Source organism: Takifugu rubripes, chromosome 19 (assembly GCF_901000725.2).
Source record: "Takifugu rubripes chromosome 19, fTakRub1.2, whole genome shotgun sequence".
Classification (NCBI taxonomy): Eukaryota; Metazoa; Chordata; class Actinopteri; order Tetraodontiformes; family Tetraodontidae; genus Takifugu; species Takifugu rubripes.
In genome coordinates, this window is record NC_042303.1 from 1208084 (window position 1) to 1233853 (window position 25770).

The 25770-nt window shown below is 49.8% G+C and overlaps 2 protein-coding genes across 10 annotated transcripts in view; both read left to right on the plus strand.

Annotated features, from left to right (window-relative positions):
* The window catches only part of LOC105418562 (WW domain-binding protein 11-like), a 1118483-nt gene that overhangs the window by 612310 nt on the left and 480403 nt on the right, over positions 1-25770 (plus strand). The window lies entirely within an intron of this gene.
* On the plus strand, positions 10797-25416 carry LOC101079255 (myc proto-oncogene protein-like). Of its 2 annotated transcripts, XM_029826848.1 has the most exons (4): positions 10797-11030; positions 11991-12363; positions 22582-22756; positions 23156-25416. In XM_029826848.1, exons 2-4 carry the CDS (start codon positions 12001-12003, stop codon positions 23719-23721), a joined length of 1104 nt encoding a protein of 367 aa, XP_029682708.1. In that variant the 5' UTR covers positions 10797-11030; positions 11991-12000; the 3' UTR covers positions 23722-25416. The 2 variants fall into 2 exon arrangements, with proteins under 2 accessions (XP_029682708.1, XP_029682709.1); XM_029826849.1 differs by lacking the exons at positions 10797-11030; positions 11991-12363 and adding an exon at positions 21014-21246 and having other exon boundaries at positions 22212-22756.

Sequence of the window (25770 nt, forward strand, 5' to 3'; positions counted from 1 at the left end):
ACACCGTCTATCCATCCATCCATCCATCCATCCATCCATCCATCTATCTATCTATCTATCTATCTATCCTATCTATCTATCTATCTATCTATCTATCTATCTATCTATCTATTACACTCGTCCATAATGTGTATAAAATAGAAGTACAGTCGTTTCAATCATAACCAAAAATGTTAAATCCCTCCCACGTCGTTTTGCTTAACCGACGCGACAGACAGGCAGTGTGAGACACCCGGCATCTCCTCGCGAGTCCACGTGCGCTGTGATCCCAACTTTTACCCGCCACAATTTTCCTGAATCTCGGCCCACTGTGGTATCACTCCGCCGATCGAGAAATAGACCCAATCGCGATATGCAAAATTAGCAATGCCCGCCGTTACTCGTTATTTCCGCCCGCTCGTTTTGTGGCAAAGGGGCGATGGACGGCGTTTAAAAGTCTTTGGCTGATGTTCGCCGATGCCGGGTGACGGTTCAGTAGTTTTGGCGCGGTTTTCTCCGCCGCGGACGCGCACGCCGACGGCAGCCATATAAGAGCGACGGCCACACCTACTTCGTGCATGGATTGCGCAGCAGCGAGGAGGCAGCCCTGCTGGATTATACATCATGATTCTTTGCTTGGCGTTTTTAGATAGACGCTTGTATGACAGCAGATAAACAACACTTTTCTTCCATCCATCGGAAGCCTTCGTCCCCTCTTCTTGATAATTTCCGCGCTTTGCCTTATTTTGAAGCCCCGTCCTCTGGAGGGAGGATCTAAGGTAAGGCATGACGGAAAATCGTGTTTAACTTTCACACCTTGGAGTAAATGTAACTCTCTTTGAGGGGGAAGTCTGTCCCCGTTCTTCTGGTGGTCATTTGTGCTTTCTGCGTGGGCTTGTCCTCGTTGACATCCAGGAATGCCGGTTTTCACGTGTGCTTCTGGTGTTGCTCAACCCCGGCAGGGCTTAATGGAGTTGAGCTCCAGCGGGTTCAAAGCCCCCGGTGGTGAGGGCATGTTTTAGATGCCCCCCTTCTTCTACGTAAGAGTGAAGGATGCACTTTGTGACTATAGTGTGTTTTATTTTAGTGTCTCTTGTGTTGAGCGGGGGACAGTGTCTCCGCAGGTACTAGTCTTGGCTGGTTGAGTCTTTAGGACTAGTCAGCAGTGGAGTTGATCAGCCTGTGTGCCTCCATTGTTGCCCCCGCGCTAGAGCTCTCATTCATGCATGTGCTTCTTTAGTTGTTGGCAAATAATATATTTTCTTATTTTGTACATTTCGTTGCTGGTTATTGTAAAAAAAAAATAAAAAAAAATAATAATAATTAATAATAAGCGAGTAAAAAGATTTAAGTTCTTCTAAGCGCTGCTTGCGGGACAGGCGAGGCCGGTCTCGCCGCACCCCCATTCACTTTTTGGTGATGAAGGCTGAGGCCATTGAAGAGGTGCTGACTTGCTCACCATGTTTCCCAGCTGTTCTGTGATGTCATGAGGGGGCAGGAGGAAGAGCGGGGGGTAGGAAGGACGGTGATTTACAGGCAGCCAGGCGGCGCAGACTCGGTTCAGGGGTGACGAGCTTCTGGTCGGGGTCTCATCTAGAGACTCGCAAACTTTGCTTGTCCTGGCGAATATAAGTGTCTCCCTTGCGGGAAAGACTTTGGAACGTGTTAACTTCTTTTGTCACTTTAGCTGCACCATCTTTTTTTCATCACTAAATTTGTTCTGTTTTTTTTTTTTTTTTATTCTCTCTAGATTCTTCAACATGTTGCAAAACTTTAGTCAATCGCAAAATTGGCTTTTTCTGAGCCACTGTTTGATGACGAGATCTACAAGTCTATGAGTTTAATGGACTTCCAGTCACTGCCAACACCCCCACAGTCCCCCCCAATGAAGGCTGGGGCTGCTGGCAGCAATCCTTTATCAAAAGAGGACCAACTGAGCTACGTCTCCAACATTTTATTGGAAGACCAAGACATGCAGCTCAACTGGACCTGTGACTTCTTCCAGCCGGAGGGGAAAGAGAAGGATGAGCTCAGTGACCCCTGCTCCCCTGAGGAGGACAGCAGTGAGGAATGCCTGTGGCAGTGCCTGGCAGGTGACAGAACTCTGGAAGAGAAGCTGGTGCTTGGCTCCAGCCCACTATTACCTGAAATGAACACCGGCATCTTTGAGGGATGGCTGACTCCATGCTGGACTGTCAAAGTCTGATGAACACCCAGGAGCAGCCCAGCGAGGCTACGTCGGACTATGGATCAACTGGTGGCGAGCTGTCCACGTACTCATCCAGTGACTCTGGTGAGTTTAAGTTTAATTCTCAGTCTTTGCTTGTATAATGTTCAAATCTGCAGGTTCTTTGTCATGCTGGTCCCATCGTGGTTACATATTTGTGGGAAACACTCCTTTCTCACAACTGCTTCACTGGCATTTTAATTGATAATCCACTGTTAATGTTTAGTGGCACCTAGCCCAAATTGTTCTTTGCACTCGGCTTATCTGTACACCCGCCTGCATGCTTGCAAGGTGCCGGCGGCCTCTCACCGTTCTTGAACTGTGGGTGGGATATTAACTTGACTGACAGGTCTGCAGGATCAGGGTTGAAGGAAGAGGGCGTGCCAGAGCATTTGCACATTGACAGGGAGGATATTTTGTTATGTTTAAAAAAAGAAAAGCTGTCTAACTCCCCTACTCCCCTACAGAGGAAGAAAATTGATGTGGTGACGGTGGTGCGCTGCCCCTCGAGTCCCTGCCCGCTTCCCTCCGCGGCCGACCTGCGCGTCCATCGGCAAAAGCTGGTCCTGTAGCACCCAAACAATTTGGTGGCTGCAAGCCAATCTGAGAGTTTCTTAATGACTTTTTAACATCTCGGTCAGAAAGCGTCTGTGTGTGAATGCACCTGTGTCTGTGTGTGAGAGATGTATTTATATTTGATTGTTCATAAACACAAAAATAAACATCAATTAAACTGGTTTGATCTGTCTCGTTGCTTTAATACGTGTCGCCACTGGGGGGCGCTTGCCACCCTTTAACACCTCAAGAGCCCGGACTTGAGCCTCTGTGTGTGTGTGAGTGTGTGTTTTCCACCCTGATCTCCATAGTGGGGCCTCAGCACGGAGCAGGATGCTGATTCTCCAAATCCGAGGCCCCCTAACGTGAATCCAAGATCCTCTTCTGCCCTCTTGTGGCGAACTGATGCCAATAAATCCTAAAAATGACCCGGTCACCTGGGTTGTGAGTGTCACCTGATCCACCTTTGTGAATGTCTTGTCGTGCGTTTTCAACCCAGAGGTTACAATTCCACAGCAAAGTTGATGCTCTACGGAATCTGGCAACGTTCCCGGACCCGTACTTTCCTCTTCCATGGGATCTGAGTTAAGACCGATTTTGTGTGTGATCAACCAACAGAACCTTCCTTTAATACCAACACCATCAGCGCCAGCGTGCAGTGAATTCAGACAGGAAACGGGGACGATTATGTCGGAGCAGCTGAATTTGAGTCACCCGGCCGTCTGAATCAAGTTTATTTAGGAAAACGGGACATTCCAGGCGCACCAAAAAAGATCTCTGGGCATCCGTCTGCTGTTGAATCAGCCTGACTCAGGGGGGGTTGAGCCACTTCCTCAGAGCAAATGAATCACAAAAATGTGGAATTTGCCGGTGCGCTGGCAAATTCCACATGGCTTAAACATGTTTGTTTTGACTCCTGAACACTGGTACAACATTGGACCAACTCCCGCCTGGATCAAACCAATGGATCCGCACCCTCCAGAACCGGGGTCCAGATGGAACCACCCCAGCTATCTCCTGGTAAGAAGGTTCTTACTGGGTTTTCCCTGGGAACTCAAGCCTCCTCCTCCGGTCCACAACCACGAGGAGCGTCTCAGATGACCCCCCCCCCGCCCCCGCTCGGGGGTCATCCCCTCACCCATGACCCTGACAGAGGGACGGGCAGCACCGACACACCCTGTGCTGCCTTGCTGGGTGTGAGAGAGGTGGAGAATGAGAACTCTTCCCAGTGCTGTCGGCAGGAGCCCGGAGGAGCTCCAGATCCCAGTAACGGACCCCAGTCGAGGGTTCACAGCGGCACGCTTGTAAACGGAAAAGCAAGTGTCAACTTTCTGTATGTGTACGTTCTGGTGTCGATGTGTTCCAAATGTTGAGTCAGAGGAGGAACCTTCCATACGACCCACCCCCTGGAATTCCTCCTCCTGTTTTTTTCCGTGCTCCGCACGTGCCGCGTGGATGCCACGTCAGTTGTGACAGGCTGCCGTGTGCTGGGGGGGATCAGCCGGGGGGCGGCGCTGCTCATCTGGACTCGAGGATCCGGAAGGGAGGCTCTCCGCTGGCCACATTCCTGAAACTCCCCCTCACCTGAAAACATTCCACCGAGAAGTAAATACGGGAAAGTGTCCAGTAGCGTTAGCTGACAGGGTGGGAACGCACGCTAACGCGTCCCCACAATGCTACCTTAATCCAGCCAGGATTCCTGAGAAAAACACAAATAATTCCATCAAAATGTTCTTTTCATGGAAGGGGCTGGATTGGGATACGCCTCTTCCCGCTGTGGTGCACCTGTAGCACCACAGAAGAAGCTTCCGGTGAATCGGAATCTGCCTGATTCGGGGCTAGGCGGGTTCTGCCTCCCTGCGAAGGCTTCTGCCACGTGTCAGAGTCCGGACTGATGTGGTCTGAGCAGGAAGCTGGTGCTTCCCTTCCCTGCTCACGGTTTTCCGTGCATGTCCGTGAAGAGGTGACCAGACTGGTGGAAGGGATCACCTGTACGTTAACCTCTGGGCAACGCTCACCCAAGTCCAGACAGAAGCCGGACCGCTCCGGGTTCTGCCCCCCCCCCCGGCCTTCCTCTGTGAGCAGGACCGGTGCCAGGTTTCTCCGAGCTGACACACTCAGCCGGATCGCACGGATCGCACCCTCGCAGTGACATAGTAGCACATTTATTCTTGAGCGTGCACGCTGGCGGCTCTGGAATGTGAGGGAGGTGGCAACTCCTCATCCCTCCGACTGCTCGGCTCTACTCAGGCCCCTCTTGGACATAATGGAATCTTGAGGAGATACAGATGTTTGGAATTGATTCCTCAGGCTTCAGACAGGGGTCAGCAGGTTCTTGGGGTCTGGTTGCCATCGAGTGTGTGTGTGTGTGTGTGTGTGTGTGTGGTGTGTGTGTGTGTGTGTGACAGTGACCGTAGTAGTAGAGGGGCATTGGTGGTATCAACGGTCTTTGGATAATAGCTACATTTACAAGGACATTCCAGACCACATGTGTCAAACCCACGATCCTGGATCCAACCTGGCTCTGTCAGCACAGACGTGGCGTCCGTGGCTCAGGTTGGATCCCAACCTGGCTCTGTCAGCACAGACGTGGCGTCCGTGGCTCAGGTTGGATCCCAACCTGGCTCTTTCAGCACAGACGTGGCGTCGGTTGGCTCAGGTTGGATCCCAACCTGGCTCTGTCAGCAACAGACGTGGCGTCGGTGGCTCAGGTTGGATCCAACCTGGCTCTGTCAGCACAGACGTGGCGTCGGTGGCTCAGGTTGGATCCCAACCTGGCTTCTGTCAGCACAGACGTGGCGTCGGTGGCTCAGGTTGGATCCCAACCTGGCTCTGTCAGCACAGACGTGGCGTCGGTGGCTCAGGTTGGATCCCAACCTGGCCTTTTCAGCACAGACGTGGCGTCCGTCGCTCAGGTTGGATCCCACCTGGCTCTGTCAGCACAGACGGCTCCTCGCTGCCGTTCCCTCCGCTCTTTTTTCCTGTCCTAAATATAAAGTCCTCTGGAAGCACCGCTCCACCACAACAACCTTGATATCCCACTCCCCCCTCCTCGGCCTCATTCCTTATGTTCCTAGAACATCCACAGTTTCAGTTTCAGGGAACTTCAGGAACGCCGGGACCCTGCCAGCTCCAGACTGGTGGTGGGGCCTCAGCTGACGCCCTGTTCTCCCCCACCGTCCACATGTTGCTCACATGTGAGGGCTCCCGTCCGTCCGGCCGCCTGATTGGTTCCCTGCCGGCTGCTCGCTCGGCTCATTGGCTGGAAGCAGCAGCCTGTAGCAGCAGCGTTTACTCAGAGGGAGAGAGGAACACACACACACACACACACACACACACACAACTTTAGAACAATATAAATGATTTCATAATAATGATAGTTATGATTCCACATTGCTACAATAATGACAGACTGTAACACAATTCTTGGTTCTTTGGCCACATTCAGGCAAACACACACACACACACACACACACTCAAACTGGAACTAAAGGTTCCCGGAACTGGGAAATTTGAATTTCCTGCCGGCTTTGACCCAGAATAACGTGGCGAAGGAGCAGAAAGAGCCAACACGTGATGTGTGGCGTGGAGGAATCTGCGGGGGTTTAACAGAGACGGTGTGTGTTCTTCAACGCACAACACACACGGAAGAGTTACACAGAAGGGACGCGAGGTGAAGCTAGTCGCTGACGACGCCAAGACGAGAGACCTGCCGCTGCACCCGTGACCTCCGACCCGTGACCTCTGACCCGACCTGCTCGTCTCTGCGGGGACAAAGAGTGTAGAGTTGTGTGTGTGTGTGTGTTTAAACGTGAAGCGTCAGTGTTCTAGCTGCTCTGTGGTCGAGCAGAAAGAGGAAGAGAGAATGTGGCGGTGGAGAGGCCTCTTCCTGCTCCGTCCTGGTCCAGAGACATGAATGAGCAGATGTGCTGGAGACTCACGTGCACGAGTTCAGTCCGCTTGCTGTCCTTTCCTCCATTTTAACCACGTTGTCACAGTTTGTGTGTGTGTGTGTGTGTGTGTGTGTGTGTGTGTGTGTGTGCCTTGTTTGTCATGAGACCCGCGACTGATAAATGAATCAAGGCCAACTATCAGTGGAGAACAGAAGGATGCTGTTCATCTCCACTGTTATCTGCAACAACACACACACACACACACACACACACACACACACACACACACACACACACACACACACACACGCCATCTATTAACAGATGAAGTCACTCGAGGTTGTTGTGAATAACGTTGGCTTGGTTTACAGCTGCAGTCATGGTCCAACAATGCACCAGCTCCATTTAGAGCTCAAGGCTGTACAACAAACAAGCCTGAAGAGTTCTGAAGGGTTTCTGGGGGGGGTCTGGAGGGGTCTGGGGGGTCTGGGGGGGTCTGAAGGGGTCTGGGGGGGGGGTCTGGAGGGGTCTGGGGGGGTCTGGGGGGGGGTCTGGAGGGGTCTTTGAGGGGTCTGGAGGGTCTGGAGGGGTCTGGGGGGGGGTCTGGAGGGGTCTGAAGGGGTCTGGAGGGGTCTTGAGGGGTCTGAAGGGGTCTGGAGGGGTCTCGGGGGTCTGGAGGGGTCTGGAGGAGTCTAAAGGGGTCTGAAGGGGTCTGGAGGGGTCTGGAGGGGTCTTGAGGGGTCTGGAGGGGTCTGGGGGGGTTTGGAGGGGTCTGGAGGGGTCTGGGGGGTTCTAAAGGGGTCTGGAGGGGTCTGAAGGGGTGTGGAGGGGTCTGAAGGGGTGTGGAGGGGTCTGCAGGGGTCTGAAGGGGTCTTGAGGGGTTTGGAGGGGTCTGCAGGGGTCTGAAGGGGTCCTGAAGGGGTTCTTGAGGGTTTTGAAGGGGTCTGGAGGGGTCTGAAGGGGTCTGAAGGGGTCTTGAGGGGTCTGAAGGGGTCTGGAGGGGTCTGAAGAGGTCTGAAGAGGTATTAAGGGGTCTGAAGGGGTCTGAAGGGGTCTAGAGGGGTCTTGAGGGGTCTTGAGGGTCTGAAGGGGTCTGGAGGGGTCTAAAGAGGTCTTAAGGGGTCTGAAGGGGTCTTGAGGGGTCCTGAAGGGGTCCAGTGTTTGTTTCAACTGATGACCATCAACCTTTAGATTACGCGTCCTTCTCTTACATCCTAAGGTCACGTCTTTGAGGAAGCGATAATTAAATGTGTGAATTTTGGTATAACCGCCACTGTTAACGTCTCAAATACAAATACATTCCACTTCCTGTGGCTCTACAAGCTCAGTGTAAGCAGCTTCCTGTTCCGGTGGGGGGCCAAGTCTCTTCTGAGAGCGGAAGTGGAGGATGTGGCCAACAAAAAGGGTCAGCAAACGAGGCTGATCAATAACCTCCAGTTCCTCAATGCAAGTTCTCTCCCTGGGAACCGTAGCCAGCCCAGTAGGCAGGGTCTTCATAAGGAGGCGGTCCGAAGCCTGGTGCAATGTTGACTCTTTTATCATCGTAATCTTAACAGAAGAGCTAGAAATCATGCTACAATATATGGTTTACCACAGCGGGAAGGGCATCAATTTGATTGAAACACTTGTCCTTTGGATAAAAACTTGTAGTTTGTCCCTTTTTGTTCCTTGAGTGTTCTTAGGTGATTGCTGGTTCCTCTGAACGCCCATGAGAGACCTCCCGGTGAGCCTGTTTCTGCTCTCACCTGCAGCTCCATCTAGTCTACCACACAGCTCAGAAACATCTGCACCTCCTTGTTAGACCAGGGTGTCTCCTTACTATTTAGTCGGTAGAATACATAAATACACACCGTCACTGTTGTGGGCTTATAAAAATGGCAGGTTTAAGTTTTCTGACACATCAGTGATGTCATGTCAATAACCTGGCAAATCACCACACACACACGCTGGCACACACACACACATACACACACACTGGCACACACTGGCACACAGCAGGAGAAAGTGCAACAGGATGTGCTATTATGTGTTCCTGGCAAAGCTCTGTGGTAACTCCCTTTGATGACTACTACCAGGCACCACACACACACACACACACACACACACACACACACACACACACACACATGCACCACATGAGGGCCGGTCCTAGAAGAATGCTCCAGGCATTTCCTCCCTCTTGCAGCAGCTGGTTAAGTAAAGTAAGACAAATGGATGTGTCCATTAAAGACCATGAAGAACACACCCTGAAACCACTTAAACCATTTAATACCCAGCTGCTGGGTCTTCCAGCTGTTTTGTGTTTGGGGTTTCTTGTGTTTATAACAGATTTATTATTTTGGGAGAACCAGAGTGAAAGCACTGTAGCTTCAGTCCTTGCTATGGTTGGGAAGAACATTTATTTATTTAACCCTAACCCTAACCCTAAGGATGTGAATATTTTTTACTGTACTACTATCAATAGCAGCTCATCTACAACTAAAAACTTATGAAAGACGGTAAATATATTTTTCAGTGACCATTAAATCTGTAACATGTGGAAAGTATTAAATGACATATTCTGGAACTTATAAATCTATGAATGACACTGGGTTCTTAGGTGAGGCAAAGATTCCATGAAATGGGAGGAAACCAGAGCATCTCTTTATCTTAGAAACATAATCCTGGGCCTCAATTGTAAATACCTATGACAAATACTACAACCTTAGTATTTCACTTTAATGAGACCAAGAAGAGAGCTTTGGGACGACAGAATGAATGATTGAGTCAGGATTTAACAGTGAGTCAGCCAGAAGCTTTAGTATTCAGCACCGACACCAGGCCAGGCAGTCACTCTGCCAGTTGGCCTGTAGGTGGCACATTAACCCAGTTATTCTGCTCCAAATTCCCCTGCTCTCCTTCTTTCTTTGTGTGGTTAGACAGCTAGTGCTGAAAGACCCCACTGTCCTCATGTGTCGCCGACCGGATGCTGACTAAAACTCAGCGTTGCCCAGTCTGCTCTCTGTTTTTTAATCTTTTTGGTGTTTTGTGGACTGGTTTGTAACTGTAGACCAAAATACAAGAATGATGCTTTTAAAACGTTTTTTTTTCTTTTCTTTTTTAATTTATTTAAAAAAAACGTCTCAATGCAGCTTTTGCAAAGGTGGTGGAGTTCATTCTTTTATTAAACTTGCTTAACATTAAGTAATCTGTAGATAAGGAAGAACAACCAACCGGCTGCTTCCCTTATTTTTGAACAAATGAACACTGCGATGGTCAAATATTAAAGAAAGCAGCAGCATGATGTAAGTGGACGCAAACCCTTTGGTATGGAGACCCCGGGCTCCGGTTACAGGATGCCTTGCTGGGAACTCACGTGAATCCAAGACCCCGCGAGCTACCATTGGCCCCCGCCCCTGCACGTGTCTCGACGAATCGCCGGCCGTTACGTAACGTGCAATGCAGAAAGAGAAAGGAAGGGACGGACGGACGGACGGACGGAGGAATGTGCGGCGGGGATCAAGGAGTGCCTTCATTCATCTTTCTAGGATTTCTGCTGCTAATGCGCGTACATGAGGACCTTTTCACATTAGTCTTTGGGGATTCTCTCCACAGTTACTATTATTAAACACAAAGTCCCGATGCACACAAACACACCGTCTATCCATCCATCCATCCATCCATCCATCCATCCATCTATCTATCTATCTATCTATCTATCTATCTATCTATCTATCTATCTATCTATCTATCTATTACACTCGTCCATAATGTGTATAAAATAGAAGTACAGTCGTTTCATCATAACCAAAATGTTTAAATCCCTCCCACGTCGTTTTGCTTTAACCGACGCGACAGACAGGCAGTGAGACACCCGGCATCTCCTCGCGAGTCCACGTGCGCTGTGTCCCAACTTTTACCCGCCACAATTTTCCTGGAATCTCGGCCCACTGTGGTATCACTCCGCCGATCGAGAAATAGACCCAATCGCGAAGCAAAATTAGCAATGCCCGCCGTTACTCGTTATTTCCCGCCCGCTCGTTTTGGCAAAGGGGCGATGGACGGCGTTTAAAAAGTCATTTGGCTGATGTTCGCCGATGCCGGGTGACGGTTCAGTAGTTTTGGCGCGGTTTTCTCCGCCGCGGACGCGCACGCCGACGGCAGCCATATAAGAGCGACGGCCACACCTACTTCGTGCATGGATTGCGCAGCAGCGAGGAGGCAGCCCTGCTGGATTATACATCATGATTCTTTGCTTGGCGTTTTTAGATAGACGCTTGTATGACAGCAGATAACAACACTTTCTTCCATCCATCGGAAGCCTTCGTCCCCTCTTCTTGATATTTCCGCGCTTTGCCTTATTTTGAAGCCCCCGTCCTCTGGAGGGAGGATCTAAGGTAAGGCATGACGGAAAATCGTGTTTAACTTTCACACCTTGGAGTAAATGTAACTCTCTTTGAGGGGGAAGTCTGTCCCCGTTCTTCTGGTGGTCATTGTGCTTTCTGCGTGGGCTTGTCCTCGTTGACATCCAGGAATGCCGGTTTCACGTGTGCTTCTGGTGTTGCTCAACCCCGGCAGGGCTTTAATGGAGTTGAGCTCCAGCGGGTTCAAAGCCCCCGGTGGTGAGGGCATGTTTTCGATGCCCCCCTTCCTCTACGTAAGAGTGAAGGATGCACTTTGTGACTATAGTGTGTTTTATTTTAGTGTCTCTTGTGTTGAGCGGGGACAGTGTCTCCGCAGGTACTAGTCTTGGCTGGTTGAGTCTTTAGGACTAGTCAGCAGTGGAGTTGATCAGCCTGTGTGCTCCATTGTTGCCCCGCGCTAGAGCTCTCATTCATGCATGTGCTTCTTTAGTTGTTGGCAAATAATATATTTCTTATTTTGTACATTTCGTTGCTGGTTATTGTGTAAAAAAATAAATAAAAAAAAAATAATAATAATAAGCGAGTAAAAAGATTTAAGTTCTTCTAAGCGCTGCTTGCGGGACAGGCGAGGCGGTCTCGCCGCACCCCCATTCACTTTTTGGTGATGAAGGCTGAGGCCATGAAGAGGTGCTGACTTGCTCACCATGTTTCCCAGCTGTTCTGTGATGTCATGAGGGGGCAGGAGGAAGAGCGGGGGGTAGGAAGGACGGTGATTTACAGGCAGCCAGGCGGCGCAGACTCGGTTCAGGGGTGACGAGCTTCTGGTCGGGGTCTCATCTAGAGACTCGCAAACTTTGCTTGTCCTGGCGAATATAAGTGTCTCCCTTGCGGGAAAGACTTTGGAACGTGTTAACTTCTTTTGTCACTTTAGCTGCACCATCTTTTTTTCATTCACTAAATTTGTTCTGTTTTTTTTTTTTTTATTCTCTCTAGATTCTTCAACATGTTGCAAAACTTTAGTCAATCGCAAAATTGGCTTTTTTCTGAGCCACTGTTCTTTGATGACGAGATCTACGAGTCTATGAGTTTAATGGACTTCCAGTCACTGCCAACACCCCCACAGTCCCCCCCAATGAAGGCTGGGGCTGCTGGCAGCAATCCTTTATCAAAAGAGGACCAACTGAGCTACGTCTCCAACATTTTATTGGAAGACCAAGACATGCAGCTCAACTGGACCTGTGACTTCTTCCAGCCGGAGGGGAAAGAGAAGGATGAGCTCAGTGACCCCTGCTCCCCTGAGGAGGACAGCAGTGAGGAATGCCTGTGGCAGTGCCTGGCAGGTGACAGAACTCTGGAAGAGAAGCTGGTGTACTCATCCAGTGACTCTGGTGAGTTTAAGTTTAATTCTCAGTCTTTGCTTGTATAATGTTCAAATCTGCAGGTTCTTTGTCATGCTGGTCCCATCGTGGTTACATATTTGTGGGAACACTCCTTTCTCACAACTGCTTCACTGGCATTTTAATTGATAATCCACTGTTAATGTTTAGTGGCACCTAGCCCAAATTGTTCTTTGCACTCGGCTTATCTGTACACCGCCTGCATGCTTGCAAGGTGCCGCGGGCCTCTCACCGTTCTTGAACTGTGGGTGGGATATTAACTTGAACTGACAGGTCTGCAGGATCAGGGTTGAAGGAAGAGGGCGTGGCCAGAGCATTTGCACATTGACAGGGAGGATATTTTGTTATGTTTAAAAAAAGAAAAGCTGTCTAACTCCCCTACTCCCCTACAGAGGAAGAAATTGATGTGGTGACGGTGGTGCGCTGCCCCTCGAGTCCCTGCCCGCTTCCCTCCGCGGCCGACCTGCGCGTCCATCGGCAAAAGCTGGTCCTGTAGCACCCAAACACTTTGGTGGCTGCAAGCCAATCTGAGAGTTTCTTAATGACTTTTTAACATCTCGGTCAGAAGCGTCTGTGTGTGAATGCACCTGTGTCTGTGTGTGAGAGATGTATTTATATTTTGATTGTTCATAAACACAAAAATAAACATCAATTAAACTGGTTTGATCTGTCTCGTTGCTTTAATACGTGTCGCCACTGGGGGGCGCTGCCACCCTTTACACCTCAAGAGCCCGGACTTGAGCCTCTGTGTGTGTGTGAGTGTGTGTTTTCCACCCTGATCTCCATAGTGGGGCCTCAGCACGGAGCAGGATGCTGATTCTCCAAATCCGAGGCCCCCTAACGTGAATCCAAGATCTCTTCTGCCCTCTTGTGGCGAACTGATGCCAATAAATCCTAAAAATGACCCGGTCACCTGGGTTGTGAGTGTCACCTGATCCACCTTTGTGAATGTCTTGTCGTGCGTTTCAACCCAGAGGTTACAATTCCACAGCAAAGTTGATGCTCTACGGAATCTGGCAACGTTCCCGGACCCGTACTTTCCTCTTCCATGGGATCTGAGTTAAGACCGATTTTGTGTGTGATCAACCAACAGAACCTTCCTTTAATACCAACACCATCAGCGCCAGCGTGCAGTGAATTCAGACAGGAAACGGGGACGATTATGTCGGAGCAGCTGAATTTGAGTCACCCGGCCGTCTGAATCAAGTTTATTTAGGAAAACGGGACATTCCAGGCGCACCAAAAAAGATCTCTGGGCATCCGTCTGCTGTTGAATCAGCCTGACTCAGGGGGGGTTGAGCCACTTCCTCAGAGCAAATGAATCACAAAAATGTGGAATTTGCCGGTGCGCTGGCAAATTCCACATGGCTTAAACATGTTTGTTTTGACTCCTGAACACTGGTACAACATTGGACCAACTCCCGCCTGGATCAAACCAATGGATCCGCACCCTCCAGAACCGGGGTCCAGATGGAACCACCCCAGCTATCTCCTGGTAAGAAGGTTCTTACTGGGTTTTCCCTGGGAACTCAAGCCTCCTCCTCCGGTCCACAACCACGAGGAGCGTCTCAGATGACCCCCCCCCCGCCCCGGCTCGGGGGTCATCCCCTCACCCATGACCCTGACAGAGGGACGGGCAGCACCGACACACCTGTGCTGCCTTGCTGGGTGTGAGAGAGGTGGAGAATGAGAACTCTTCCCAGTGCTGTCGGCAGGAGCCCCGGAGGAGCTCCAGATCCCAGTAACGGACCCCAGTCGAGGGTTCACAGCGGCACGCTTGTAAACGGAAAAGCAAGTGTCAACTTTCTGTATGTGTACGTTCTGGTGTCGATGTGTTCCAAATGTTGAGTCAGAGGAGGAACCTTCCATACGACCCACCCCCTGGAATTCCTCCTCCTGTTTTTTCCGTGCTCCGCACGTGCCGCGTGGATGCCACGTCAGTTGTGACAGGCTGCCGTGTGCTGGGGGGGATCAGCCGGGGGGCGGCGCTGCTCATCTGGACTCGAGGATCCGGAAGGGAGGCTCTCCGCTGGCCACATTCCTGAAACTCCCCCTCACCTGAAAACATTCCACCGAGAAGTAAATACGGGAAAGTGTCCAGTAGCGTTAGCTGACAGGGTGGGAACGCACGCTAACGCGTCCCCACAATGCTACCTTAATCCAGCCAGGATTCCTGAGAAAAACACAAATAATTCCATCAAAATGTTCTTTTCATGGAAGGGGCTGGATTGGGATACGCCTCTTCCCGCTGTGGTGCACCTGTAGCACCACAGAAGAAGCTTCCGGTGAATCGGAATCTGCCTGATTCGGGGCTAGGCGGGTTCTGCCTCCCTGCGAAGGCTTCTGCCACGTGTCAGAGTCCGGACTGATGTGGTCTGAGCAGGAAGCTGGTGCTTCCCTTCCCTGCTCACGGTTTTCCGTGCATGTCCGTGAAGAGGTGACCAGACTGGTGGAAGGGATCACCTGTACGTTAACCTCTGGGCAACGCTCACCCAAGTCCAGACAGAAGCCGGACCGCTCCGGGTTCTGCCCCCCCCCCCGGCCTTCCTCTGTGAGCAGGACCGGTGCCAGGTTTCTCCGAGCTGACACACTCAGCCGGATCGCACGGATCGCACCCTCGCAGTGACATAGTAGCACATTTATTCTTGAGCGTGCACGCTGGCGGCTCTGGAATGTGAGGGAGGTGGCAACTCCTCATCCCTCCGACTGCTCGGCTCTACTCAGGCCCTCTTGGACATAATGGAATCTTGAGGAGATACAGATGTTGGAATTGATTCCTCAGGCTTCAGACAGGGGTCAGCAGGTTCTTGGGGTGGGTGCCATCGAGTGTGTGTGTGTGTGTGTGTGTGTGTGTGTGTGTGTGTGTGTGTGTGTGTGTGTGACAGTGACCGTAGTAGTAGAGGGGCATTGGTGGTATCAACGGTCTTTGGATAAATAGCTACATTTACAAGGACATTCCAGACCACATGTGTCAAACCCACGATCCTGGATCCCAACCTGGCTCTTTCAGCACAGACGTGGCGTCGGTGGCTCAGGTTGGATCCCAACCTGGCTCTGTCAGCACAGACGTGGCGTCCGTGGCTCAGGTTGGATCCCAACCTGGCTCTTTCAGCACAGACGTGGCGTCGGTGGCTCAGGTTGGATCCCAACCTGGCTCTGTCAGCACAGACGTGGCGTCCGTGGCTCAGGTTGGATCCCAACCTGGCTCTGTCAGCACAGACGTGGCGTCGGTGGCTCAGGTTGGATCCCAACCTGGCTCTGTCAGCACAGACGTGGCGTCGGTGGCTCAGGTTGGATCCCAACCTGGCTCTGTCAGCACAGACGTGGCGTCGGTGGCTCAGGTTGGATCCCAACCTGGCTCTTTCAGCACAGACGTGGCGTCCGTGGCTCAGGTTGGATCCCAACCTGGCTCTGTCAGCACAGACGTGGCGTCCGTGGCTCAGGTTGGATCCCAACCTGGCTCTGTCAGCACAGACGTGGCGTCCGTGGCTCAGGTTGGATCCCAACCTGGCTCTGTCAGCACAGACGGCTCCTCGCTGCCGTTTCCCTCCGCTCTTTTTTCCTGTCCTAAATATAAAGTCCTCTGGAAGCACCGCTCCACCACAACAACCTTGATATCCCACTCCCCCCTCCTCGGCCTCATTCCTTATGTTCCTAGAACATCTACAGTTTCAGTTTCAGGGAACTTCAGGAACGCCGGGACCCTGCCAGCTCCAGACTGTGGTGGGGCCTCAGCTGACGCCCTGTTCTCCCCCACCGTCCACATGTTGCTCACATGTGAGGGCTCCCGTCCGTCCGGCCGCCTGATTGGTTCCCTGCCGGCTGCTCGCTCGGCTCATTGGCTGGAAGCAGCAGCCTGTAGCAGCAGCGTTTACTCAGAGGGAGAGAGGAACACACACACACACACACACACACACACACACACACACACACAACTTTAGAACAATATAAATGATTTCATAATAATGATAGTTATGATTCCACATTGCTACAATAATGACAGACTGTAACACAATTCTTGGTTCTTTGGCCACATTCAGGCAAACACACACACACACACACACACACTCAAACTGGAACTAAAGGTTCCCGGAACTGGGAAATTTGAATTTCCTGCCGGCTTTGACCCAGAATAACGTGGCGAAGGAGCAGAAAGAGCCAACACGTGATGTGTGGCGTGGAGGAATCTGCGGGGGTTTAACAGAGACGGTGTGTGTTCTTCAACGCACAACACACACGGAAGAGTTACACAGAAGGGACGCGAGGTGAAGCTAGTCGCTGACGACGCCAAGACGAGAGACCTGCCGCTGCACCCGTGACCTCCGACCCGTGACCTCTGACCCGACCTGCTCGTCTCTGCGGGGACAAAGAGTGTAGAGTTGTGTGTGTGTGTGTGTTTAAACGTGAAGCGTCAGTGTTCTAGCTGCTCTGTGGTCGAGCAGAAAGAGGAAGAGAGAATGTGGCGGTGGAGGAGAGGCCTCTTCCTGCTCCGTCCTGGTCCAGAGACATGAATGAGCAGATGTGCTGGAGACTCACGTGCACGAGTTCAGTCCGCTTGCTGTCCTTTCCTCCATTTTAACCACGTTGTCACAGTTTGTGTGTGTGTGTGTGTGTGTGTGTGTGTGTGTGTGTGTGCCTTGTTTGTCATGAGACCCGCGACTGATAAATGAATCAAGGCCAACTATCAGTGGAGAACAGAAGGATGCTGTTCATCTCCACTGTTATCTGCAACAACACACACACACACACACACACCACACACACACACACACACACACACACACACACACACACACGCCATCTATTAACAGATGAAGTCACTCGAGGTTGTTGTGAATAACGTTGGCTTGGTTTACAGCTGCAGTCATGGTCCAACAATGCACCAGCTCCATTTAGAGCTCAAGGCTGTACAACAAACAAGCCTGAAGAGTTCTGAAGGGTTCTGGGGGGGGTCTGGAGGGGTCTGGGGGGTCTGGGGGGGTCTGAAGGGGTCTGGGGGGGGGGTCTGGAGGGGTCTGGGGGGGTCTGGGGGGGGGTCTGGAGGGGTCTTGAGGGGTCTGGAGGGGTCTGGAGGGGTCTGGGGGGGGGTCTGGAGGGGTCTGAAGGGGTCTGAAGGGGTCTGGAGGGGTCTGAAGGGGTCTGGAGGGGTCTCGGGGGTCTGGAGGGGTCTGGAGGAGTCTAAAGGGGTCTGAAGGGGTCTGGAGGGGTCTGGAGGGGTCTTGAGGGGTCTTGAGGGGTCTCGGGGGGTTTGGAGGGGTCTGGAGGGGTCTGGGGGGTCTAAAGGGGTCTGGAGGGGTCTGAAGGGGTGTGGAGGGGTCTGAAGGGGTGTGGAGGGGTCTGCAGGGGTCTGAAGGGGTCTTGAGGGGTGTGGAGGGGTCTGCAGGGGTCTGAAGGGGTCTGAAGGGGTCTTGAGGGGTTTGAAGGGGTCTGGAGGGGTCTGAAGGGGTCTGAAGGGGTCTTGAGGGGTCTGAAGGGGTCTGGAGGGGTCTGAAGAGGTCTGAAGAGGTATTAAGGGGTCTGAAGGGGTCTGAAGGGGTCTAGAGGGGTCTTGAGGGGTCTTGAGGGGTCTGAAGGGGTCTGGAGGGGTCTAAAGAGGTCTTAAGGGGTCTGAAGGGGTCTTGAGGGGTCTGAAGGGGTCCAGTGTTTGTTTCAACTGATGACCATCAACCTTTAGATTACGCGTCCTTCTCTTACATCCTAAGGTCACGTCTTTGAGGAAGCGATAATTAAATGTGTGAATTTTGGTATAACCGCACTGTTAACGTCTCAAATACAAATACATTCCACTTCCTGTGGCTCTACAAGCTCAGTGTAAGCAGCTTCCTGTTCCGGTGGGGGGCCAAGTCTCTTCTGAGAGCGGAAGTGGAGGATGTGGCCAACAAAAAGGGTCAGCAAACGAGGCTGATCAATAACCTCCAGTTCCTCAATGCAAGTTCTCTCCCTGGGAACCGTAGCCAGCCCAGTAGGCAGGGTCTTCATAAGGAGGCGGTCCGAAGCCTGGTGCAATGTTGACTCTTTTATCATCGTAATCTTAACAGAAGAGCTAGAAATCATGCTACAATATATGGTTTACCACAGCGGGAAGGGCATCAATTTGATTGAAACACTTGTCCTTTGGATAAAAACTTGTAGTTTGTCCCTTTTTGTTCCTTGAGTGTTCTTAGGTGATTGCTGGTTCCTCTGAACGCCCATGAGAGACCTCCCGGTGAGCCTGTTTCTGCTCTCACCTGCAGCTCCATCTAGTCTACCACACAGCTCAGAAACATCTGCACCTCCTTGTTAGACCAGGGTGTCTCCTTACTATTTAGTCGGTAGAATACATAAATACACACCGTCACTGTTGTGGGCTTATAAAAATGGCAGGTTTAAGTTTTCTGACACATCAGTGATGTCATGTCAATAACCTGGCAAATCACCACACACACACGCTGGCACACACACACACATACACACACACACACACACACTGGCACACAGCAGGAGAAAGTGCAACAGGATGTGCTATTATGTGTTCCTGGCAAAGCTCTGTGGTAACTCCCTTTGATGACTACTACCAGGCACCACACACACACACACACACACACACACACACACACATGCACCACATGAGGGCCGGTCCTAGAAGAATGCTCCAGGCATTTCCTCCCTCTTGCAGCAGCTGGTTAAGTAAAGTAAGACAAATGGATGTGTCCATTAAAGACCATGAAGAACACACCCTGAAACCACTTAAACCATTTAATACCCAGCTGCTGGGTCTTCCAGCTGTTTTGTGTTTGGGGTTTCTTGTGTTTATAACAGATTTATTATTTTGGGAGAACCAGAGTGAAAGCACTGTAGCTTCAGTCCTTGCTATGGTTGGGAAGAACATTTATTTATTTAACCCTAACCCTAACCCTAAGGATGTGAATATTTTTTACTGTACTACTATCAATAGCAGCTCATCTACAACTAAAAACTTATGAAAGACGGTAAATATATTTTTCAGTGACCATTAAATCTGTAACATGTGGAAAGTATTAAATGACATATTCTGGAACTTATAAATCTATGAATGACACTGGGTTCTTAGGTGAGGCAAAGATTCCATGAAATGGGAGGAAACCAGAGCATCTCTTTATCTTAGAAACATAATCCTGGGCCTCAATTGTAAATACCTATGACAAATACTACAACCTTAGTATTTCACTTTAATGAGACCAAGAAGAGAGCTTTGGGACGACAGAATGAATGATTGAGTCAGGATTTAACAGTGAGTCAGCCAGAAGCTTTAGTATTCAGCACCGACACCAGGCCAGGCAGTCACTCTGCCAGTTGGCCTGTAGGTGGCACATTAACCCAGTTATTCTGCTCCAAATTCCCCTGCTCTCCTTCTTTCTTTGTGTGGTTAGACAGCTAGTGCTGAAAGACCCCACTGTCCTCATGTGTCGCCGACCGGATGCTGACTAAAACTCAGCGTTGCCCAGTCTGCTCTCTGTTTTTTAATCTTTTTGGTGTTTTGTGGACTGGTTTGTAACTGTAGACCAAAATACAAGAATGATGCTTTTAAAACGTTTTTTTTTTCTTTTCTTTTTTAATTTATTTAAAAAAAACGTCTCAATGCAGCTTTTGCAAAGGTGGTGGAGTTCATTCTTTTATTAAACTTGCTTAACATTAAGTAATCTGTAGATAAGGAAGAACAACCAACCGGCTGCTTCCCTTATTTTTGAACAAATGAACACTGCGATGGTCAAATATTAAAGAAAGCAGCAGCATGATGTAAGTGGACGCAAACCCTTTGGTATGGAGACCCCGGGCTCCGGTTACAGGATGCCTTGCTGGGAACTCACGTGAATCCAAGACCCCGCGAGCTACCATTGGCCCCCGCCCCTGCACGTGTCTCGACGAATCGCCGGCCGTTACGTAACGTGCAATGCAGAAAGAGAAAGGAAGGGACGGACGGACGGACGGACGGAGGAATGTGCGGCGGGGATCAAGGAGTGCCTTCATTCATCTTTCTAGGATTTCTGCTGCTAATGCGCGTACATGAGGACCTTTTCACATTAGTCTTTGGGGATTCTCTCCACAGTTACTATTATTAAACACAAAGTCCCGATGCACACAAACACACCGTCTATCCATCCATCCATCCATCCATCCATCCATCCATCTATCTATCTATCTATCTATCTATCTATCTATCTATCTATCTATCTATCTATCTATCTATCTATTACACTCGTCCATAATGTGTATAAAATAGAAGTACAGTCGTTTCATCATAACCAAAAATGTTTAAATCCCTCCCACGTCGTTTTGCTTTAACCGACGCGACAGACAGGCAGTGAGACACCCGGCATCTCCTCGCGAGTCCACGTGCGCTGTGTCCCAACTTTTACCCGCCACAATTTTCCTGGAATCTCGGCCCACTGTGGTATCACTCCGCCGATCGAGAAATAGACCCAATCGCGAAGCAAAATTAGCAATGCCCGCCGTTACTCGTTATTTCCCGCCCGCTCGTTTTGGCAAAGGGGCGATGGACGGCGTTTTAAAAGTCATTTGGCTGATGTTCGCCGATGCCGGGTGACGGTTCAGTAGTTTTGGCGCGGTTTTCTCCGCCGCGGACGCGCACGCCGACGGCAGCCATATAAGAGCGACGGCCACACCTACTTCGTGCATGGATTGCGCAGCAGCGAGGAGGCAGCCCTGCTGGATTATACATCATGATTCTTTGCTTGGCGTTTTTAGATAGACGCTTGTATGACAGCAGATAACAACACTTTCTTCCATCCATCGGAAGCCTTCGTCCCCTCTTCTTGATATTTCCGCGCTTTGCCTTATTTTGAAGCCCCCGTCCTCTGGAGGGAGGATCTAAGGTAAGGCATGACGGAAAATCGTGTTTAACTTTCACACCTTGGAGTAAATGTAACTCTCTTTGAGGGGGAAGTCTGTCCCCGTTCTTCTGGTGGTCATTGTGCTTTCTGCGTGGGCTTGTCCTCGTTGACATCCAGGAATGCCGGTTTCACGTGTGCTTCTGGTGTTGCTCAACCCCGGCAGGGCTTTAATGGAGTTGAGCTCCAGCGGGTTCAAAGCCCCCGGTGGTGAGGGCATGTTTTCGATGCCCCCCTTCCTCTACGTAAGAGTGAAGGATGCACTTTGTGACTATAGTGTGTTTTATTTTAGTGTCTCTTGTGTTGAGCGGGGACAGTGTCTCCGCAGGTACTAGTCTTGGCTGGTTGAGTCTTTAGGACTAGTCAGCAGTGGAGTTGATCAGCCTGTGTGCTCCATTGTTGCCCCGCGCTAGAGCTCTCATTCATGCATGTGCTTCTTTAGTTGTTGGCAAATAATATATTTCTTATTTTGTACATTTCGTTGCTGGTTATTGTAAAAAAAAAAAAATAATAAAAATAATAATAATAATAATAAGCGAGTAAAAAGATTTAAGTTCTTCTAAGCGCTGCTTGCGGGACAGGCGAGGCGGTCTCGCCGCACCCCCATTCACTTTTTGGTGATGAAGGCTGAGGCCATGAAGAGGTGCTGACTTGCTCACCATGTTTCCCAGCTGTTCTGTGATGTCATGAGGGGGCAGGAGGAAGAGCGGGGGGTAGGAAGGACGGTGATTTACAGGCAGCCAGGCGGCGCAGACTCGGTTCAGGGGTGACGAGCTTCTGGTCGGGGTCTCATCTAGAGACTCGCAAACTTTGCTTGTCCTGGCGAATATAAGTGTCTCCCTTGCGGGAAAGACTTTGGAACGTGTTAACTTCTTTTGTCACTTTAGCTGCACCATCTTTTTTTCATTCACTAAATTTGTTCTGTTTTTTTTTTTTTTTATTCTCTCTAGATTCTTCAACATGTTGCAAAACTTTAGTCAATCGCAAAATTGGCTTTTTTCTGAGCCACTGTTCTTTGACGAGATCTACGAGTCTATGAGTTTAATGGACTTCCAGTCACTGCCAACACCCCCACAGTCCCCCCCAATGAAGGCTGGGGCTGCTGGCAGCAATCCTTTATCAAAAGAGGACCAACTGAGCTACGTCTCCAACATTTTATTGGAAGACCAAGACATGCAGCTCAACTGGACCTGTGACTTCTTCCAGCCGGAGGGGAAAGAGAAGGATGAGCTCAGTGACCCCTGCTCCCCTGAGGAGGACAGCAGTGAGGAATGCCTGTGGCAGTGCCTGGCAGGTGACAGAACTCTGGAAGAGAAGCTGGTGCTTGGCTCCAGCCCACTATTACCTGAAATGAACACCGGCATCTTTGAGGGGATGGCTGACTCCATGCTGGACTGTCAAAGTCTGATGAACACCCAGGAGCAGCCCAGCGAGGCTACGTCGGACTATGGATCAACTGGTGGCGAGCTGTCCACGTACTCATCCAGTGACTCTGGTGAGTTTAAGTTTAATTCTCAGTCTTTGCTTGTATAATGTTCAAATCTGCAGGTTCTTTGTCATGCTGGTCCCATCGTGGTTACATATTTGTGGGAACACTCCTTTCTCACAACTGCTTCACTGGCATTTTAATTGATAATCCACTGTTAATGTTTAGTGGCACCTAGCCCAAATTGTTCTTTGCACTCGGCTTATCTGTACACCGCCTGCATGCTTGCAAGGTGCCGCGGCCTCGCGCCGTTCTTGAACTGTGGGTGGGATATTAACTTGACTGACAGGTCTGCAGGATCAGGGTTGAAGGAAGAGGGCGTGGCCAGAGCATTTGCACATTGACAGGGAGGATATTTTGTTATGTTTAAAAAAAGAAAAGCTGTCTAACTCCCCTACTCCCCTACAGAGGAAGAAATTGATGTGGTGACGGTGGTGCGCTGCCCCTCGAGTCCCTGCCCGCTTCCCTCCGCGGCCGACCTGCGCGTCCATCGGCAAAAGCTGGAAGAGGAGCAGCGAGCTCTGGAGCGTCACAACATTGAGATCCAGCTGCAGCACAACTATGCCGCGCCCCGTCCGGCGTCGCCCCCTCCGTCAAACGTGTGCAGCAAACGGCCAAGGGGGGGCGACAGCTCATCGCGCTTCTCCGCTTCTGTGCGCAGCTCGGCCGCGTTGTCGTCGCGATTCCATCACCACTCTTCTATGGAAACCGAGGATGAGGAGGAACGTCGGCGTACGCACAATGTGATGGAGCGACAACGGCGCAACGAACTCAAGAACTGCTTCACCCGTCTCCGCGACATCGTGCCAGAGCTGTGTCACAACGACAAGGCTTCCAAAGTGGTGATACTGAAGAAGGCGCGCGACTACATCTATGGCCTGGAGGACAAGGCTCACATACTGGAAACTAAAAGGAACAAACTCCGAGTGAAACAACAGGACCTGAAAGCCAGACTAGAGCAGCTGCGCTCTTGATGGACCAGGGGACATTTGCAAGGAACTTTTAGGTCTTATAAAGAAAATATGGGTTCCGAGAGGGTGGATAAAGCAGGACCCGGCGTGTAACGAGGTTGGGAGAGCATACGAAGAGTTGCCATGTGGGACAACTGCAAAATTTGACATTTCAATGACTTTCTGGATTGTTGGACTTATCCTGGACTGACACAAAACAAACACTGCCTCAGAACTGAGTCTTTGGGCTGAATGTCCATCGAAAACCACGATTCCTACAAACCAAATGACAACGAACGACCTGTTGGATCAAATAACCAAAAGCCTCAACCTGGTAGTTAAAAATTGCAGAGGGTGTTGTCGGCACGCGACGTTCCTTTTGAAGTTCTCGCATTGAGTTTTCCTGTGTTGTTCCAGTCGTGTTTGACCTCGGCCTGTGCCATGGTGCCCTTTGGGCAGCAGAGGTGTTTAGAACCCTCAACCCCAGTTTGGTTCACCAGGCCACCCACGTCACTGGTTAAATTACCCATCATAACTGTACAAACATGGATTAAAGGTCTACGGCTGCCAAATCAAATAGCATTCGAGCTATTGAGGTGGCTGAACTCTGCATGTTGCTGCAACAGACCAGCTAAAAGGCAGCAAGAGCTGCATGTCCCCGATCATCACGGTGTCATCTAAATGACTGTTCTTGCTTCTTGTTTCCAGTTTTCTCCATTGTCTTTTGTATGTATATAGAGGAGCGACTTAAGACTTCCTACAACAGGTTGCTGTTTTTATTAGCGCGTACATTCTGTTCGGATGCCATTCAAGTTGCTCTCACTGATTACGACTGCAGCCCCGTTTCTAATTCACCTGCATTCAAGGTTATCGGTCATGTAAAATCAGTCCATTTGTAATGGTTTATACTCTGATCAATCAGGGTTACTGACCACAATTCAAGCCAGTGGGGGTTGTTTTCTCGTTAAGAACGAAGGTGTTCTGCACCTTTTTTCCTTGGTGTTGGTTCAATCACATCTTTTGCTGAACTTGTGCTTTGGGCTGGATCTGAAGTTTGAAATATCTATTCATTGGAATGTCATTTTACTCTTATGGCCAATTTTATCATTAATGTGCTGTTTGTAATTGAATGTGAATCTGTAAAAATTGGATTTTTTTTAATTTTTTTTTTTTAAATTATCCTGTCTTTTTTAATTGTCTTTAAGTGTCTGCTTAAATGCATTTTATCCTTATTTTTATTATGAACATTTCTGCCTCCAGTCTGAGAATACTTGAACAGACCGTGGTAGGAGAATTAATGGGCGTGTGTTTGTGGGTTTTTTAACTTTTTTCTTTTTCAGTAAAACCAATTTTGCCTCAAAATGTTTTCTGTTCAGGAAAAGATTTTGGTTTGTGGGTTTTTTATGGAAATTCTTGCTGCTTCCTGGTTCGATAAAGCTTCTAAAGTTTAAGAGGTTTTTACAGGTCAGCAAGAAACCTTTTTCATGGCATGATACAACCTACCTCCCTGAACTTGACCGCTTCACCATTCTTACTTTTGGTTAATCAAAATATTTTTTCTGGTTTTTAAATATTGTACAGGTTTTTTTTGGTTTTTTTTAAAGAAAATGTTAATATTTTTGTTACTGTATCATAAATTATTTTTTCATTTGGAGATTTTAAACAACTGTTCTTTACAAGCAGCACTTTTTCAAAATAAATATTGGTTTAATTAAAAAAGAATTAAGATTCAGGAAGCCTCTTGTTCAATTATGTGCATATCCAAGGTAGCTTTCTTTGTCAAGTGGACGTGTTTCTTCTGTGAAGACGTTTCGCCTTCTATCCAGAAGGCTTCTTCAGTTCTGAACTCGCTGGGGAAAAACCGCTGGTTTGAGAGGGGTGTCAAGGAAGCTATCCATGTTAAATTGGAGAAACCATCCTTGAACAGAGGTGGTGGCCTGAGGCACTTCCTGTCACCCACATACAATGCAGTCCTCCACTCCTTCCAACAGCAAAACAAACATTCACACCATTCCAGGAGACCCGGTGACTCATCACCATGTGATCCAGCAGACAAAGGGGAGACACCTCAAC